Source organism: Balaenoptera acutorostrata, chromosome 8 (assembly GCF_949987535.1).
Source record: "Balaenoptera acutorostrata chromosome 8, mBalAcu1.1, whole genome shotgun sequence".
Taxonomy (NCBI): Eukaryota; Metazoa; Chordata; class Mammalia; order Artiodactyla; family Balaenopteridae; genus Balaenoptera; species Balaenoptera acutorostrata.
The window spans coordinates 92,304,373-92,323,319 of record NC_080071.1 but is presented as its reverse complement, the minus strand read 5'-3'; the positions used below and the strand labels follow the sequence as shown (position 1 = coordinate 92,323,319).

General features: G+C 57.1%; 2 protein-coding genes across 10 annotated transcripts in view; both read left to right on the top strand.

Moving 5' to 3' along the window:
- The window catches only part of PER2 (period circadian regulator 2), a 40,775-nt gene extending 28,671 nt beyond the window's left edge, over positions 1-12,104 (top strand). For all 8 annotated transcript variants that reach the window (XM_057551299.1, XM_057551301.1, XM_057551298.1 and 5 more), the window contains 6 exons: positions 540-794; positions 3,215-4,011; positions 5,030-5,216; positions 6,162-6,351; positions 7,296-7,446; positions 9,872-12,104. In XM_057551299.1, the coding sequence (XP_057407282.1) occupies positions 540-794; positions 3,215-4,011; positions 5,030-5,216; positions 6,162-6,351; positions 7,296-7,446; positions 9,872-10,021 (1,730 nt within the window). In that variant the 3' untranslated portion in view covers positions 10,022-12,104. The remainder of the gene's footprint in view (positions 1-539; positions 795-3,214; positions 4,012-5,029; positions 5,217-6,161; positions 6,352-7,295; positions 7,447-9,871) is intronic.
- A 4,388-nt stretch (positions 12,105-16,492) lies between these two features.
- Positions 16,493-18,664, top strand: HES6 (hes family bHLH transcription factor 6). Of its 2 annotated transcripts, none has more exons than XM_057551410.1 (4): positions 16,493-16,662; positions 16,748-16,834; positions 16,944-17,025; positions 17,241-18,664. In XM_057551410.1, exons 1-4 carry the CDS (start codon positions 16,582-16,584, stop codon positions 17,663-17,665), a joined length of 675 nt encoding a protein of 224 aa, XP_057407393.1. In that variant the 5' UTR covers positions 16,493-16,581; the 3' UTR covers positions 17,666-18,664. The 2 variants fall into 2 exon arrangements, with proteins under 2 accessions (XP_057407393.1, XP_057407394.1); XM_057551411.1 differs by having other exon boundaries at positions 16,944-16,985; positions 17,241-17,369.
- Positions 18,665-18,947: the final 283 nt, after the last annotated feature.

Sequence of the window (18,947 nt, the reverse complement as noted above, 5' to 3'; positions counted from 1 at the left end):
TTCCGACACCGCGAGTAAAACGAATCCTGAATTCGTTCTTTGCTTGGAAGAGGGGCGCGATGTGGGCAAAAGTACACGTCAGAGAGTCAGTGCCCAGCCCCTTTCAGGATGGTCCGTGGTCCCACCTGCCCCATCCTGTCTGCACCCGCAGCTCCACGGGCCACACTGTCAAGCCCGTGGTCCTGAGCCAGGATGCAGCCGTGCACCAGCCTTAGCCTCTTATGCTCTGAAAGCACAAGACAGCCTGGAGTGTCTTCAGCGCCAGAGGCTGAGAAACCCCCGAGGTGCCCCAATTTAGAGGACTGATCCCAGAACCCCCTGGGTAATGGGGCTTCCTACCCCTGCTTTTTGCCTTTTGTCATTAACTTTCTCAGAAAGCTAAACAAATCCATCATGAATTTCATCCCCATGCTGTGGGCATCGTGAAGGAATCTTATGTGCAAATGATTTCTGTTCTTTGTAGGTGCAGTATGCGTTTTTTCAGTCGTTTTAAAATAGAAGGGCCCTTGCAGATGAGAGCTCTGCGTCTTCTGTTACAGAGACGGTGGGAGACGCTGCCAGTGGGCCCGAGTCTCTGGACTGCCTGGCGGGCTCCGTGCTGCCCTGCGGCCTCGGCCAGGAGCAGGAGCCCTTCCGGAAGCTGGGCCTCACCAAGGAACTGCTGGCCGCCCACACCCAGAAGGAGGAGCAGAGCTTCCTGCTAAAGTTCAGAGAAATAAGAAAGCTCAATGTTTTCCAGTCTCGCTGCCATTATTACTTACAAGACAGATCCAAGGGGCAGTCGAGCGAAAGAGGTAAGTGGTAGTACCTGAACTAAAAGTGGATTTATTTTTTAACTTTATTCTTTTTTTTTTTTTTAAAACAGAAGGCTGTCTCTCTCTCTTTTTTTTTTTTTTTTATAAATTTATTTATTTATTTATTTTTGCTGTGTTGGGTCTTCGTTTCTGTGCAAGGGCTTTCTCTAGTTGCGGCGAGTGGGGGCCACTCTTCATCGCGGTGCACGGGCCTCTCACTATCGTGGCCTCTCTTGTTGCGGAGCACAGGCTCCAGATGCGCAGGCTCAGTAGTTATGGCTCACGGGCCCAGTTGCTCCGCGGCACGTGGGATCTTCCCAGACCAGGGCTCGAACCCGTGTCCCCTGCATTGGCAGGCAGACTCTCAACCACTGCGCCACCAGGGAAGCCCTTTAACTTTATTCTTAATGCTGCTGAGTCTAGTGCTGCTTTCAGAAGGCGAAATGTCCCCAGTTTGGGACACGTGGGTTTGTAAGAAGCTGTTGGAACTTGACCAGTGATGCTCTCAAGGATGTCACTTTGTGTTCCCAAGGGAGCAGTGCTGTAAATAGTGGTGACAGTCCCAGCCCGGCCCCCTGTGGAATGCAGGGCGGGCAGCTGCAATGCTGCCGTGTCAGACATTTCTTGCCTGGGTGACTCTGAGGAGCAAGAGACCCTACCCCACCTTCCCACCCAGACAGGACCCTCAGAGGACCAGCTGGGCCAATGCACCGCCCAGAGAAGGAGCACGGCACTGACGGCTCCTGAGGGAGGAGGGAGCCCCGGACGACACCATAGGAGGGAACGGCGCCCTTCTCCCCAGAGCACGTACGCTCCTGGCGGATTGGCCTCAGGGCCAGGCTGCAGACTCCAAGCCCGACAGAGCCCAGGGGTGCGTGAAGCTGCCCTTTAGGCTGAGAGCCGTCAGGTGGTCAACGGGCAAGGGATGAAGTGGAACAGACGAGCTTCTCTGCCCCTTTTCTGGTCCAGGCGCCTGGCTCCCAACCCCCAGCCACCTTCCCAGGCCCCACGGACAAGGCCGAGCTAGCTGATCAGAGATGCCGCCTCTTCCCTGGGCTCCCAGGCTGCGACACAGGGATCAGAGCTGAGAGCTAGTGAGCCCAGGGGACACACACCACGAGGACCCAACTCCCCCTGGTCTCTGGGCAGACACACCGAAACAAATGTCCCAGAAGTGAGAGGCTGACAGGCTCCTTAAGGAGTTTATCTTTTCTCCTCTCCTCCTTTCCCCCTTCCTCCCCAGACCCAGGGTTACTGCCAGCGCATCGGGAACCTCTGTGGAAATCAGGAAACGGTGCCCACACCACCGTAGCCCCGGCTTGGTGCAGAATTCCAGCCCCCTCTTGCCCCCTTGGCCACGCATTTTTTGCAGTGTACAGACTGCACAGCTGTCCGCAGCAGCCCTGCCCAGACCCTGGTGTGGCATCCCAGGAGCCCAGTGCTGTAGCTCTGGGTCCCAGTAGGGGACAGATTTCCTGTAGGAAGAACACCAGGCAGAGAGGCTGAATGGCAAAACCTCCACCCGCTTAGCAGTCTGCTTTGGGCTGGCCCATTTGCCTTTAGCATGTAGCACGGCCGGCAGGGGATGTCCTCACACACCTGCTGCAGGAGCCCGGAGTTACCCTCTGTGACAGGAGAGGAAAAGCTGAGGTTCCTGGGACCCGTCCCATTGCCCAGCCCACCCTCCACCCCCGCTCGGCGTGAGCCCCGAGCCCACAGTACTCCCAGCACTGGCTGGTGCCCAGGGGAGGCGGGGGGGACATGCCCAGGGTCCCTTATGTCACTGGGTGGAGCCCCTCCAGCCTCCTGAGAAAGGCCCTCTCAGCAACACTCATCATCAGAAAGGAAGACCTTGGTTCCAAGGGCGAGCGTTCCTTTGGCCTTTTGACTTCACTGGGCTGGAATCACAAGCTTACTAAGCAGGAAACATCTCTTTTTAAGGAACAGCAATGATAAAGCTCGTAAAATTGACAAATAAGGTTAGATGAGATCAGTGGTTCTGCCTTTAAGATTTCACAAACCACCATTGGGGAATAGCATCGACCTGCCAGCCTTCCTACTGTTTTGGACAAATAAAACCTTCTTAATACCACTTATCACTATTAAAGAAACGGCATTTTAATATGAGAAGAAAGCAAGGAATGTGATCTTGCAACAAAGGGTGGTCCTTTAAATGGATTGAATCTAGTTTTATGAAAACCTAACGTTTTGCCCTGATTTTTCTCACTTTACTGAGGATCCGGGAAGACGGGATGGTGGCCGCATGATCCCCAGGCTGGCGATGGGGAGGGTGGGACTGACTGCTGAACGGGGAGGTGTCTTCCGGTTTCTGAGGTTCTACAAACCTCTGAGAATTGACGTAACGCGAAACATAACATAATTTTTACATTTTAACTCTTGTTGTTTTCCCATGATTCTAGCTGCTCCCGGACTAAGAAATACCTCTGGAATAGATTCATCTTGGAAAAAAACCGGGAAGAACAGAAAACTTAAGTCCAGACGGGTCAAGCCTCGAGACTCCTCGGGCAGCACTGGGTCCGGGGGGCCCCCGCCCCAGCGGCTGCCACTGGTGGGCCTGAATGCCACAGCCTGGTCACCGTCGGACACGTCCCAGTCCAGCTGCCCCGCGATGCCCTTCCCCGCCCCAGTGCCCGCTTACTCCCTGCCCCTGTTTCCAGCCCCAGGAGTAGTGCCAGCTCCAGGGACCGTGGCAGCGGCACCCGGAGCTCCCCACGCCGGCCTGGCACTGCCCGTGGACACGCAGCACGAGTTCGCGGTCCAGACCCCATCGTTTGCCGGCCCCTTGGCCCCGGTCGTGGCCTTGGTCTTACCCAGCTGCTCCTTCTCCCCGGTGACCCCGAGCCTGCCCCCGGCTTTCTTCCCCAGCAAGCCGAACTTGCCGTCCGAGGTGATTCCTGCCTCGCAGCCCGAGTTCGCTGGTCGGACCTCATCCCCCAAACAGCCGCACGCGTGTCCGCCGGCAGAGCGTGGGCCGCCCGTGTCGTGCGTGGCTGCCCAGGCTGCCCCGCCCTCAGCCGCGGGGCCCGCAGGCAGGACCTCGCCGCCGCTCTTCCAGTCCCGTGGGAGCTCGCCCCTGCAGCTCAACCTGCTGCAGCTGGAGGAGGCCCCCGACGGCGGCTCTGCGGCCGCAGGGACCACGGGGCCCGACTGCAAGCCTGGCTCAGCCTGGGACCGGCGGCCCGAGGCACCGCCAACCGTAAGGATCTCCCGATGCCCTTTGTCTAACTAAGGCAGGTGGCGAACGCGGGCGCCGCGGGCGGGTCACGGACACCCTCTTCTCAGGTGGTCCCTGCACGGAGGTTACTACCAAAGCATTTCAATTCCGACATAAACACATGTGCTAGGAAGTAACATTTTCCAGGTAAAGGACCCTATCAGAGTAGACCGATTTTTATTGTCTTGGGATCTGAAGGGAAAAAGGGAGATGGATTGTCTGATGGTGGATGCAGGCTCCAAATAGCCACAGGTGATTTTGTGACTCGTCGTCATGGGCCTCCAAGCTTTCAATGAATACTTCGAGGATAAAGCACAGTCAGGCTAAAGGTCAGAACGGAGGCTCCTTGGAGGGCAGCTGGCAGCAGAGGGGCTCACGGTGAGGGAGCAGGGCCAGGAGGGAGCTGGAAACCAGTGCCATGGGTGCCCATCCTCCCAAGTCTTGAGGGACGTTGGCGTGTGACCCGTGGGCCCCCCGGGGAAGGAGCTGCGCGGGGCTCCCCTGCCCGTGCTCCTGGGAGAGCGAGTGGGAACAGGGTGGCTGTCCCAGCACGGCTGCTGCCCTCCTGCCTCCCGGGCCTGCAGTCTGGGTTCCAGGATTGGAGGGTTGGGGTGCTCCCAGGCCAGGCCCCCCTCATGCCCAAGCCCGTCCCCACTCTGGGGGTGCGGGAGCCGGGAAGCCAGAACCCTTCCTCTGTGAGGAGCAGCTTTGGGGTGCTGTCGAAGACACTTGCCCGCCGTGGCGGAGGAACAAGCGTAAGGCTTCCCCCGCGGGGATCCAAGAGCTGCCGTCTTTAGTGGGACTCTCCCCAAATTAAATTTAATTAGATGGCATCCATCCCACCACCAAGAGTCCCGCTGTGGTCCCAGTAACCACGGGGTCTGCGCATGTGGCACGTGAAGGAAGGGCCAGCGGTCCAAGGAAGGGCGCACCCGCTGTGTCCCTGAGAGTCTGGTGCAGACAAGACACCTGACTTGGTGTCTCCTCCCTGTTCCCAAAGTACGACAAGCCCAAGGACGCCCAGAGCAGCGACGCCCTGTCCGTGTCCAGTGGCCTGCTCCGCCTCCTGCTGCACGAGGACCTCTGCTCGGCCGCGGGCTCAGCCCCGTCTGGGAGCGGGGCCTCCGCCACCTCCTGCTCCCTGGGCTCCGGCTCGCTGGGCTGCGACGCATCCAGAAGCGGGGCAGGTACGTAGGTGGTGCTGGGAGCACCTGGGAGTCGGGGCGGGGTGGGAGGTGTTAGGTGTGTTTGGAAGAGTCTCACGTGGTACACCTGGGTGTCCTTGACTCTCCACACCCCAGGGAGCCAGTCACCCCAAAGCCGCAGGCTGACTTGGGCAGGGCCCCGCGTCAGGTGCAGCCTGGGTCCTGACATCCAGGCATCCAGCTGCACCCCAAGCAGCTCCTCGGAGCCCACGGCAGTTCAGACAGGCCCCTGGGCTCCTCCTACCCGGCTCCACCTGTGCGGACGGCAGCCCTGGCCCGTCCCAGTTCCCTCTGTTACCCGTCACTCTCGACCTCAGCGGCACTGCAGGCCCCCACCCCAGCTGGCCCTGGGTGGACTGTCCCTGGGGCTCCCCGGGTGTGCCAGGAGGGCTGGCAGTGGCTCGCCTTCCTGAGTTAGATCCCCTGGTGAGAACCTAGCGTGTGGACCGACCAGGGTCGTTCAGGTGTGATCTGGAACCGCCCCACGGGAAGAGCACACGCTCTCCCCAGACTGTAAGACCCCCGCTTCCCTGAAGTGAGCGGGCCCCTCCCCCTGCGGGAGGCCGGCGGGAAGCGCTCCGGGAGAGCCACCTGCCACTCACAGGGGCAGCTTCTCTGTGGCCTGGCTTAGTCCGGAGGTAGCAAGCCTGGGAGAGAAGAGCACGGCTCCTAAGATACAGCCCCACCTGGACTCCTCGGGGCCTCCCCAGGAGAGAACCACCTCCATGGTACCAGCTGATGTCCCGTTTTTAAATTATCCAGACAATTCGAGAATTGGAAAGAGAAGGGAAGATCCACCAACCCAGGCACCAGTTACCAAATAAAACTCTTCCGCTCCCTAATATTGCCGTTCCTTTACACGAACACAGTGTGCAAGGTCAGTGCAGTAGTCAAGGTTTTGACCTGCCACGCTTTGTGTTTTTAAAGGCAGCAGCAACACAAGTCACACCAGCAAGTATTTTGGAAGCGTCGACTCCTCAGAGAATAACCACAAAGCAAAAGCGAAGGTGGACGTGGAAGAGAGTGAGCGCCTCAAGTACGTCCTCCAGGACCCCGTCTGGCTGCTCGTGGCCGACACGGACGACAGCGTCATGATGGCGTACCAGATGCCTTCGCGGTAACCGTTCGCCGCCGGCTCGGGACGGCGGAGGGCTGGGTTCAGGATTCCCCAGAACCACAGGGCCAGAGGCCTTCCCTCGGGAGCCTTATCTCAGATTGAGCTGAGTGCACAGATAGAAGCAGGGCCCCTCTAGGTGGTGCCGCTGGCCGCACAGAGCCTGCAGAGTGACCTGCTACAGGCCTCCAGGATGACGGGCTCTGGGGACCCGCCACGGTGTCACAAGACGTTTACAAAGCACTCGTGCCAACGTCGTCTCTTTTGCTCTGTTGCCAGCAACCCTGTGTGGTCAGTGATGTGTGTGTGTGTGTGTGTGTGTGTGTCTGTCTGTCTTAGAGATGCAGAAACCAAGAGTCAAGGTGGGTGACCAGCCCAAGGCTGCTGGCTGCTCTGTAGGGACCTGGGTCTGTGCCTCAGCTCTGACCACTCCAGGGAACCTGGAAGCCATCAGGGTCCCTACCCCTGCGCAGTGCCCCCTCGGTGGAGGGAGATGGGGGGGAGGAGGACGGATTAACCCTGCGGCTCAGAGCAGCCAGGCCTCTGGGCCAGGGGAGCCCAGGGCACCGTCTCCAGGACTGCTGCGGGGCAGGCCAGTGTCGGCAGGTGGCAGGGGAGGGCTTCTCTACCTACCACCTCGCTGGTGAGAACCTCCCGGGCACAGAACCAATTGTCTGCACGTACCCGGCTCCCACGGCTGCGCTAAAGTGAAATGAAAATCATAACTCGATGTATCATCTTCAGAGAAAAACTACAGATTATCTACTAGAGAGATGAATTTACCTTAAATAGGGTAATTTATTTTAAATGGAAAGGAAATTTAAACAAAATCATCTAAAGTTACATGATCAATACTGGAAGTGTTGGTAGAAAACGAGCATATTCTTTAAAAAAACAAAGCGCTTGAGACGTTCTAAAGCTTCCCTATTTCTCAATATCTCTTGAAGAAATCCAGAAACGGTCCTGCAGGAGGACAGGGAGAAGCTGAAGGTGCTGCAGAGGCTCCAGCCCAGGTTCACGGACAGGCAGAAGCGGGAGCTGCAGGACGTGCACCCGTGGATGCGCTCGGGCGGCCTGCCCGCGGCCCTCGACGCGGCGGTGAGCTCCGGGACGGCTGTCCTGACTTTGCGTTAAGAGGCACTGTGACGAGAACGCTCTGTGCTGTCTTTGCGACCGTCCTGTACATTTACAACTTCTAAGGTCAAAAGTGCATTAAAAAAAAAAATACCACGACACTGTTAGGTTTCCTTCAAAGAACTGTCTTCCAATGGCTTTTCAACACTGTTTCCAAAAGGGTCTCCTAAATATCTCGTCTCAATCACATGCTGAAATTTGAATTTTTTTTCTTTCAATTCCGTTTCCAATGAAAACACACACACACACTTCCTCTGTCATAAACCCTCAACATCCACATAGACCATTAAGTAACAGGGGGACAGCAGGTCCCCACCACCCTCCCTCCCACTCTCGCCAGGCTGCCCCTCCTGTCTCTGTTCCTTCCCGAGGGTCCCAAAGGTGTCTCCGTACCCCAGCTCCTCTCCCCCGCTCCCCCCAGAGCACCCCCATACCAGCACTGCCCGGGAGGCTGCTCTCGTCAAGACCTCCACGTCCAGCAGCTGAATCCACTGACATCTCCGCCCTCACCCTAACCGACCCACTAGCGGCATTCCGCCACGGCCGGCCCCTCCTCTGAGAGCGCCCCTCCCTTGGCCCCGGCCCCTTGGCCCCTCGCGCTTGTCCCCGTCAGTGTGGACGCGCCCAGGCTCAGGGTTTGCACCTTCCTCTTCTGTCTACACCCTCTCTGGCGCTGTCAGCTCTCTCCTCCTGACCGAGAGTAGCATCTCCGTGCCGAGACTCCCTAGTGTCCACCTCTGTCGAACTTCATCTGCCGTCCTGGTTATGCTCGGAGAGAACCAGCCCACCCACTCGAGGGCGACTCCGTCACCCCTCTTGCTCGGGCCACAGACCTCTGGACTCTCTTCCTCTCGTGCCGCATCCAGTCCACTAGCAGGTCCTACTGGCCTGACCTTCAGGGTGGCTGGAAACCAGCCCCTTCCCATCCCCTCCAGCATCACCACCCCGGCCCACGCCACAGTGCTGCTTCACCTGATTGTCACAGTATCCCCCCCGCTGCACTCTGTCCCCCCTTGTCCCCTACAGTGAGATCACGTCACCCCTCAGCTCTGAGCCCTTCCAGCGGGGCCCTTTCTCAATCAGAATAAATTGCTGCAAAGCCATTAAAATATGACACCCCCTCCCCACAGCTCCCATCTCCCCTCACTCCCTCCTCTCCAGTTGTTCCCTGAAATCAAGCAGGCTTCTGCCTCAGGGCCTTTGCACCTGCCCTTCCCTCTGCTTGGAATCCTCTTTCCTCAGACAGACACATGGCTCACTCCAGCTTCCTTCAAGTCTTTTTTTCACATGCTGCTGTGTTATTTATCTAATACTACCTAGCAAATAACTGCAGAACTTAGCAGCTTAAAATAATAATCATTTATTATCTCCCACTGTTTCTTTGGGTTAGGAATTTACGAGTAACTTAGCTGGGTGGTTCTGGCTCAGGGTCTCTCCTGAGGTCGAAGGTGAGATACTGGCCGGGCTCGTGCCATCTGAAGACAGCATGGTGGCTGGAAGGACCCCTTCCAAGGAGGCTCCCTCACGTGCCTGCACGTTGGTGCTGGCTGTTGGCAGGAGGCCTCAGTTCCTTGCCATGTGGATCTGTCCATCGGGCTGCTTGTGTGTCCTCATGATATGATCCTGGCCTCCCCAGAGAGAACCGAGGGGCTGCAGTGCCTGTTACAACCCACATGTCACCTGCATCACCTCCTCTTTGTTAGTGGCAGGTCACTGAGTCCAGGCCTCCACCTTCTGAGGAAGGGGTGTCAAAGGATTTGTGGGCATATTTTAAAACCACCACAGTCACTCTGTCAGTGGAACGTCAGTAAAATTACAGACATCCTCACATACCTCATTCCATGTCAGCCCCGCACTTCCCATCTTTTAATACACTGTGGAGCATTTCTCATTCGGCTACTAGGAGATCACCTCCACTGGGACACAGATTTTTCGTCTTTGTTCACTGCTGACTCCCAGTGCTTAGAACGTGCCTGGAACACGACAGGTGCTTAACAGATAGTTGGGAAATGAACAAATGAGACAGTACGTTGTTGCTATCCCATTCTACAGATTAGAAAACTGAGGTTAGAGAAGGTAGGTAGCAACTCCAGGTCCCACAGGCAGAAAGAGGAGGAGCTGGCACTAGAGCCTCTGGTTGATGCTGTCCCCTCGCTATGCACAGCCACCTCTCAGACAAGGGATGGGCCTGGGGAGCTGGGAGCGGGGACCCCTTGGGAAGAGCTCTGGCTCCTTGGAGAGCAGGCAGGGGTCCCACGCCCAGTGGCACCTGCTCGCCCTCCAGCAGCCTCACGGCTGACACCTGATCACCTGCACCTCTCTCAGCTTGAACTACTTTTTCGTACCAAAGATCTCATTTTTGGTACTGATTTACATTTTTTCTTTTAAGGAATGCGTTTGCTGTGAAAACAAGGGAAAAGACAACATTTGCGTGCGGTACGAGGAAGCTACCCCTACTCTGGGACTCAGCGGAACGACCGACACCACCGAAGAGGAAAACGGACCCTCCCTGAGTCACAGAAACGAAGGGCAGACGTAACCCCAACCCCCACAGCGGGACAGCCAGTGGCGTACGTCAGATGGTGCTCTGAGGAGAGGGAGGGTCTTCACCTGTGTTTCTAATGAAATGGACGGATATACTTACATGGCTTTTTTTGTTTTAGAAAAAAAACCCATCATTTTCTGAAGGGGTGATTTAAAACCATGGAGGGTAGGAGAAGTTTGGGAAGAAATAGTTTTCTTTATTTAAAATATAAATATGGAGTTTTCGGGGACAGGGGAGGAGATTTTCATCATTGTTTAACTTGAGAAAGGCTGCTTCCCTCCTTGTGTCGGGGAAGCGGCCGAGTGCTCTCAGCCAGAGCGCCGGTGTCTGCTGGCTCCCCGTGGGCGGTCCCGAGGCATCGCACCAGGCTGTGACCAACAGCTGGGATGCCACCGGTGACTCCAAGCTGAGGGGCCGGCCTTTCAGAGCTTCCCCAGGGTGTGTTTGGGTCAGATCAAATTATGTCCTCTCTGGGGGGCTGCTTTTTATCTAAATTATTTAGTCAGACTAGATGTTTTTAAAACATAACAAGTGGAGATCACAGCCTCTGCTAATTTTCTTTCAAAATGTTTTGCGTTAAGTGGCGTGAAGCGTAGTTTGGCAGACCAGCAGCTTCAGCTTCAAGTGTGGTAGCAGCAAACATTTCATCTGACGGAGCTTAAGTTTGGGGTGAACGAAGTTGAAATGCTCGCTCTGGACTAAAGAAGCCTAGTGGTTTGTGTGACCAACTCCATCATAGAAATATACGTCCTCAGGAATACACAGACCCTTCTGTATATTTGATATCATTCTCGTATCCTTTTTAGACCGGGATAGCCAATATGTGGATAAAAAACACATTGTCGGTCATCCCCTTATTGTGACTTCCCTCTGCAAACCAGGCTTTGATCGCCACACTTGGGACCCACTCGTATTTATTCTTTGATTGGCACTTCCCAGACATCAGCTCTGGCCCAGCCAAGACAGCATTTTCTCCTGACTTAGCTAGTGGCTGCATCTGTGTTTTCCAGGGTGCCGTGAGCTAACCACTCCCACCACACCTGGGCTGGAACACTGACCCTCATTCTTTTCATGAACCTGACCTCATTGGTGCGACTTCCGGTCTCTGTGGTGATGTCCACTGGTGTCGCTGGCACTTTCAGGTGAATGGGACACTTGGGGAAAAGTGAGACCAGACGGCCCAACTTTTTGCAAAACCTCGTATTGCATCGTCTATCCCAAAGATTGTCTGGAAAAATGTTACATTGGTCCCTAGGGTGAATGAGAAGCTGCCAGTGATGAAACAACTGACTTACAATTGCATTACGTCTGTAGAAAGTTAAAAGGGGGCAGCTTCCCTTGTTCTTTGATGGAGAAGCAGCTACTAGAACAGGTGAAGTCTCCTTGTAATCCAGTTGGTTTTCATAGTAAAACCACTTTATGCCTGAATATAAATCCTATTTTTCATAAACTCGAACACAGAAAGTTTAATTTTTTTTTTTTTAATTTACAAAGCAACATCACCTGCAGATACCCAAGACAAGGTGTCGTCTATGCATTTGTGTGCAGACTAGATGCTACAAACTGCTTCCTGCCACTAAAGTCAGATCATTAAGGGATTAGATGGGAGTCAAAGTGGCATTGACTTTCCCTAAACACAAGACTGCCAACATGTTCTCTCCTGTTAAGGATGTTTACCGCCAGCATTATCTTACCGTTTATGTATATTCATTGATAACTGCTGCGTAGCTTTGACGTGTGCTGAGAAGTTGACAGCAGGAGCATTTTGTGAAATTGTTTACACGGTACCACGCATCGGGTCTTGCATTTTCGTTAGTACGTGCGCTTACACGGGTGTTATAGAAAACTTCTTCTCGATTTTAAACTGAGCCTTCTTTTTAATATATTCCTAAAAAGATATGTAAATAAGCTCTCAGAGTCTGTGTAATGACGTGTTAAGCCTTGCTGGACAAGTGGTTTGTTTTTATGCGCAAACCAGACTTTCTTCACCCAGTGCAATATGTTTGTTGGACTGCTTGTGTCTTTTTATGACTTTTTGCCTTTTAGAAAATTGGTAAATAAAGCAAGTATATTTTTATTTTTATTTGTGTGTATTTTTAATGTAGCACAGAGGAACAGGGACCTGAATAGAGATCAAAGATTATCAAAATCTTTTTTTAAAAAAAAGAACCCTAGAAATCTGGGTTAGGAACTCTTCTGTCACAAAGGCCCCCCTCACCTCTTCCCCTGCACAGGGTGCCTCTCGCTGGTCCCTTCCTGTCTCTGTGTGTCTCTCTGACATGCAGCCCTACCCCAGTGAACTCCCAACGATTTAGATCTAATCCTGGTGTCCCGTTCCCCCATGGTTTTTCACTCACAGATGGGGAGTAGGGCCACTCAGCTCAGCCCCTCGTGCCCCGTCCACTCTGCGGTGACCCCAGGCACCTGCTCCATTCTCTTCCTGCCTCCTCCAGGGTAGTCTGTCTCACCTGGGCTGGCTGCCTGTGTGCTGGCCACGGGGCTGAAGGCAGAGTGGTCTAAAGGACCTCACGTCTCCATCAGAGGTGATACAGGCAGCGCGGCAGTCTCCTCCCACCCCACCCCCCAGTCCCGCCTTCCACAGCGATGAAGTCGTGCGGGGCCTGGTCAAAACAGTGGAGGCCTGCTCCCCCCGCCACACCCCACTTTTCACACCAGGACCGTATTGTGGTGTCGGAGCAGGGAGATGAATGGATCCTGGCCCTGGTGGCCAGCCTTCCAGAAGCTCCCTGAGCAGGAGGGAGGGCTCAACGCCGTTTCCTGTCCTGGCTGCCTAAATCCAAGTGGTGATTGGGGGCTGCGGAGGCAAAGTCCTCCCAGTGAGCATGGAGGGCTCTGCAAACCCGCTAAGTGGCCAGATACGGCTGTTTCACTGAACGTCTGAGTGCCTTCGGGGGCTCTTAACTGCATTGTTAATCTACCATATATCCCCAAGGGCATGCCCTCCCCTTACTTCTAAACCAAAAGGAGCTTCTCCAAGCCCCTGGGCTGATTGCCCACAAGGGGCCTGGACATCCATAGGCTGGCCACTGTCTTTGTTCCCTGCGGATTTATGGCTCGCCACCCCTGCCGCTAACTGGTCCCCCTGTGGCCACTGCAGCCCTGCCCAGCCTCTGTTGGCCTCTGTTTTTGGATATGAGGGGATCAAAGAGCCCAAATGCTCAGGAAGTCTGTGCTCAGGCAACCTTTGAAGGGGGTATCAGTCCAAGGGGCAAATGGCAGGAATTGTGTCTGCTAGGGGAGGCCATGCAAAGGAGAAAGAAAGGGTGTGGTGGTCCTGAGACGGAGTAGCCAGGCTTCTGGGAGGAAAAGGCCAAGCCAGCCAGCCAATGGGCGCACTCAAGGAAATGGAGGCTGACGTCGAAGATGAGGCCTTCGGCAACTTCCAGTCTAACCAAGAAGGATTTTGCTGACTCACACTCCCTGCTCTATCCCTATACTTTCTTCCCCAAGGGTACTTGGTCAGACTGAGGCATATCCCAGCACTTAATTTCTCCATCCTTAACTCTAGACAGCATTCCTCAATCCCCCCACCCCATGTAAGACAAGGGTTATGAGGTCCCTAGCCCATGCTTCAGCCTCCTCCCTTCTCCTGACAACTGTCATCCGTCCTTTTGTTTTTACAAAGCAACTTTATATCTGTAACCATAATTAAGCCTTCCTTGCCTTTTCTATAGATTGACTCTAAAATGTTGAAACCCTATGAACAGTGTTACATTGTTCTGACTGTGAAAGAATTGGCTACTGGGCCAAGTAAGTGCTAAGATTACACTTCTCTTCTTCAGCAGCTTTTTGTTTTTCCCGGAGCTCCTAGTTGCCTTTCATTTTTTGCTTGCACCATTTGCCTTTATCATTCTTCCTCCACCTCCCACATTCAGTTCCCCTCCAATCAGGAAAAGATTAATAGTCTTTTCCCAGAGGCCTTCCCCAGAGCCCTGATCATCCTGTTCCAATACAAACTGCCTTTCAGGGAGAGCATTCTAAAATACTTGTTTGATCTTATTCAAACAATATAATCAATAACGGGAGGGGTATGAATCAGAGTACAAGAAATATCACTGAGTTTATTTTTCCATATCTGAGTTCCCCAGAGTAGTAGAAACTTAATTGTAGTTTCTTGGGGTGGGGGTGGGATCTCCTTCCCTGGGGTGATGTCTAAATGGTGAGGAAAAGTAAAGTTATAGGCCAGCTATCGGCTCTCTTGGGGTTCACTACTCAAGCCCCTCCCCCACTCTGTCAGTCCCTCCACTAGGAGTACAGGGGGAAGGGTAGTCAGGTCTCTGACCAGGCAGGGGAGGATGGGAGGAAGAGAGCTAAGCTTTCTGGTTTGTGGGGGAGACTGAGGACAACACAGGGTGATTGAAGGAAAGGAGTAGGTTCATACCTGGGTGAACAGTGCAGGGCTGGGGAAGTCTCCGGGCCCTGCTCACAGAAAAGCAAAGAGACAGCCAGGTGAGAATCAGCAGAAGGGGTTCCCAGGTACTTATAGAGGTCAGTGAGGTGACTTTGGGAACCATCAAGCCACTCACCAAACTTGCCCTACCTACAGAGGTCCCTCTGGCGGGGAGCTGAAGTGAAACAGTCACCTGAAGGGCTGCCAGATCCATCTTCAGATGGCTGGGGGCACAGGTGGGTGGCTGTGGCCTAGGCCTGCCACCCCACCACACTGCAGTCCCTGGATTTTTCTCTCCCCTGCTGCCTTCCAGCCAGGCTTGGGACACTCTCTCAATTTCCCTACCTACCCAGCGCTTCTGCTAGGCCAGGCTCTGTGCTGGGGGTAGATAAGGGGTCCTAGGTCAGACTGTACCCCCAGGGATGCTTGGAACCTGGAGGGGCACAGACCAGACCCTGACAATCCCAGTCCCGGGAGGGAAGCAGAGGACTGGGTAAAGGTGCAGTGCTACTCTAGAGCAGGTCCACTCCCACTGGGCTGGGTGGATGGATAGGGAAGCTGAGACCTGAACAGAGAGGAAACAGCCACTGAAGGGAGATCCCAGGGTGTTCCAGGTGTACGGCGCTGTGTGGGCAAAGGCTTCGCGGTCTGAAGGCAAATTGGTATTCTGGCTGTGCCAGGAGACGCCGTGGACCTAGGCCGGTGGGGCTTCGGCCAGGCTGGGGTCCCCAGGGAGCTGCCCCACCGCCCACGCACCCCACCCTCAGGGAGGCTGGGCCAGCAGATGGGCGGCCAGCCGTGGGGGTGGCGGTCTTCTGGCGGACACAGGCGCACCCACCGCCCGCTCCCGCCCGAGTGACAAAGCGGCAGAGACAAAGGCGCGGCCAACACCTGTCGCTCTTGGCTAGGCTGCCGCTTTTCTCCGCCCGAAGCGGCTGCAGCTGCCAACTGTCACGGGCATCAAGTTACGGGGACCAGACGGCGGCCTCCGCCAGCCGGGCGGGGAGTGGGGGGAGGGCTGGGGGGGGGGAAAGGGAGCCGAGGGGGGACGGGGAGGGGGACGAGGGGGACAGGAGGCGGGGAGGGGGGCCGGGGCGAACGAACAAGGGTGCGCGGAAGGGTGGTTGGCAGGGAGGGCGGGGATCAGGGAAGGGCGAGCTCGGGTTGGGGATCAGGGAAGGGCGGGCGGGGGTGGGAATCAGAGAACGTGGGTTGGGGGGCGGGCGGGCAGGGAAGGGAGGGCGGCGGTGGGTGCTGAGGGGGGAAAGGGAAGTGAAAGAGGGGTCGGGGAGCAAAGGGGACGAGAATGAGATGAGGGGAACTCCGGTGCTGAGGGCGATGATGACCAGGAGAGAACAGACGGCCTGTGGGGACAGAGGATGACCCGAGAAGGAGAGCCTAGAGATGGAGAGGTGCGAGCGGGCCTGCGGACCCCGCCCCACTAGGATCCCTGAGCGGGCTGAAGGCGGTGTCGACGTGCGGATGTCAGGATCCACAAGTCCGCAAGAAACGCGCTGGGGCCAAGGGCCCGCTCCCACCCCCGCTGCCCTAGGGGCCCTCACCTCCCTGGGGCTCTGCAGCCACCCCAGCCCGGACCTGTAGCTCCCTCCAGGCCCGGAGACCGCGGCCTTTGCTGTGGCTCTGGCCGCCAGGACCCCGGCACTCGCGCAGGAGCGTTCCTCTCCTGTTGCACCTTCGGTGAACGAAGTCAAGCGTGAATGAATGAACGGGCAGATGGATGCGCCCCTGCTAGCACGCACCGCAGGCCTGGGCGCCTTGCTCGGGGTAGGAAGGGAAACAAGCACACCCAGGGCCACAGCTCTCCGGGTCATCGCCCCCTCCCGTGCCCCACAATGCGGGGGTGGCGCGGAGGCGCGGCTGGACCCCCCGAGTCCCCGGCCGCAGGCCACGCCCCGCCAGCTGCCGGTCGACCCCGGCGGCGGAGCCAGACAAAGCACGCCTCTGCCATTGGCTCTCACGAGCAATCGGCGCCTTGAGATGCAAATAAGGCGCTATAAAAGGGGCGGGCACCGCTGTAGGCGTGAGGACGCGGCGTAAGACGCCAGGGGGCGAGGGCGGCAGCGGCTGAGGGCCGCTGTGCTGCTAGGGGCGCGGGCGCGCTGCGCTCCGGGCGGTAGAGGTCATGGCTCCGCTCCTGGCGCCCGGCCGGGACCGTGCGGCCCGGGAGGATGAGGACGGCTGCGAGGCGCGGGGGGACCGCAAGGTGCTGGCTGTAGCCGCGGATGGGCGGGCGGGCGGGCGGGCGGGGGGCCGCGCAGCGCCGGGGCTCAGTTGCTCGCTTCCCGCAGGCCCGGAAGCCCCTAGTGGAGAAGAAGAGGCGCGCGCGGATCAACGAGAGCTTGCAGGAGCTGCGGCTGCTGCTGGCGGGCGCCGAGGTGAGGCCGGCGGGCGGGCGCCCAGGGGCTGCGGGCGAGCGGGCGGGCGGGGGTCGCCGTCCGGCCTCGCCTCACCGACCCTCCCCACCGGGCGCTCCCGCCGGCGCAGGTGCAGGCCAAGCTGGAGAACGCCGAGGTGCTGGAGCTCACGGTGCGGCGCGTGCAGGGCGCGCTGCGGGGCCGGGCGCGCGGTGAGTGGCGGCGGGGCGCGCGGGCGGGGGCGCGGGGCGCGTTCGCCTGGCCTGCCCCTGCCCGGGACCGAGGACTTCCCCTCCTGGAGCAGGGCGCGCCCCCCGCGTCTCCTGGGTGAGCCTTGCCCCCGCGGGCCGGGCGGGCCGGGCCACAGCAATCAGTTGCCGCTCACCGAACCGGGCGCGGCCGTCTCCCCTCCCACCCCTGAACACAGAACGCGGGCAGCTGCAGGCGGAAGCAAGCGAGCGCTTCGCCGCCGGCTACATCCAGTGCATGCACGAGGTGCACACGTTCGTGTCTACGTGCCAGGCAATCGACGCCACCGTCGCCGCCGAGCTCCTGAACCACCTGCTAGAGTCCATGCCGCTGCGCGAGGGCAGCAGCTTCCGGGATCTGCTGGGGGACGCCCTGTCCGGGCCACCGGGAGCCCATGGGCGGAGCAACTGGCCAGTAGGAGGCGCCCTGGGGTCCCCACTGCCCAGCCCCCGGGGCTCCGGGGACGACCAGTCCTCCGACCTGGAGGAGGTCCCCGAGGCTGAACTGAGCCGGGCGCCTGCTGAGGGGCCGGACTTGGTGCCCGCAGCCCTGGGCAGCCTGACCGCCGCCCGCATAGCCCAGAGTGTCTGGAGACCTTGGTGACCAACGGCAGCCTGGGGCCTAAGGGGTGGCCCCTGCCTTCCCATGCTCTATTCCCTCCTCCCTGGGGTCCAGATATCTGGACAGGGGCAGGGTCCTGGATATCTCCCAGTTCTGCTGCCCTCCTCCAGTGGATGCCTGCAGGGCAGTCCCCGATAACCAGCCCAGCCAGGCCCCTGTTTCTTAAGGGAGTAACATTTATGGACCATCCCACCCCCACCCTCTGCCCCCCTGGCCCTCTGGTGGGTGGAGGGAAGGAGCTACAGGCAGGAGGAAGTATCTTGCAGGGCTACCAGGTCTCTCACCTGCCCCAGACTTCTCAGGCACTGTGTGGGTCTGGGGCCAGAGGTGACAGAGTGGAGCTGAGCCTCTCCTGAGTGCTGGGCACTAGTGTCCTGGCAGAAGGAGACCTCAGGCCCTGGCAGCCCTGGCCATTCAGCCACGACACAGGGGAGGCATTCTGCAGCACTGCCCAGAGCTGCCAAAGAGAAGCATGGCTCTCTGTATGTCTTGCGTTTAGCACGCTCGAGTTTGTGTATTAGGTTGCCATCACTTGTTCCAATTCTGTTAAGTAAAGGGTTTTGGAGAGTTAGTTACCCTTCTGAAGTATTGCTGAATGCTGTGATGTCATTAAGGTGTCAAATGCATAAAGACTAAACCAAGCACATTTTCCCCCCATATCTAATGCTGTGAGTGGTTTTAAAACTTCTGACCCTTTGTCAGCAAAATAAGTAGTGTAATGGCAGTGGAGATGGGACACCCCGTGTCATGTCTCACGTTGGACGGTGCTTCTACCTCCCTACTGCCAGGCCATTCCAGATCGGTTTCCCCTTCAGGTCCCTGGGCCTGGCCTGCGCTGCCTGGGAATTGTGTGCATCCTGGCGATGGAAACCACTGCATGTAGTTTGTCTCCAGAGTAACTAAGCAAGAGGGAAACGGCCTGTCCCTGGACCATTCTCTTGTTTGTGAGCTTCCAGGAATAAAATGAATGCCTGATTACTAGCCATGTGGTTTGGAAGTTTCTTTCAAAAGTCTGTTTTAAGGTCCATGAGTTTGATGCAGACGTCGGTCTACTTAGGTGGCCACTTTTCTTGACTGAAGAGGGAGCTTCCCCATTGCCAGTGACCTCGGGGGCATGGAGACCCACCCAGTTCACGGCCCAGGCAGTTTGGACTTAAGGCCAAATTGAGCCCAGGAGGTCAGAACCCTTGGAAGGAGGGTGACGGGATGGGCAGCTGGCGTGTAGGGAGATGGCCCTCTTGGCCTGGGTCTGCAGACAGCATGC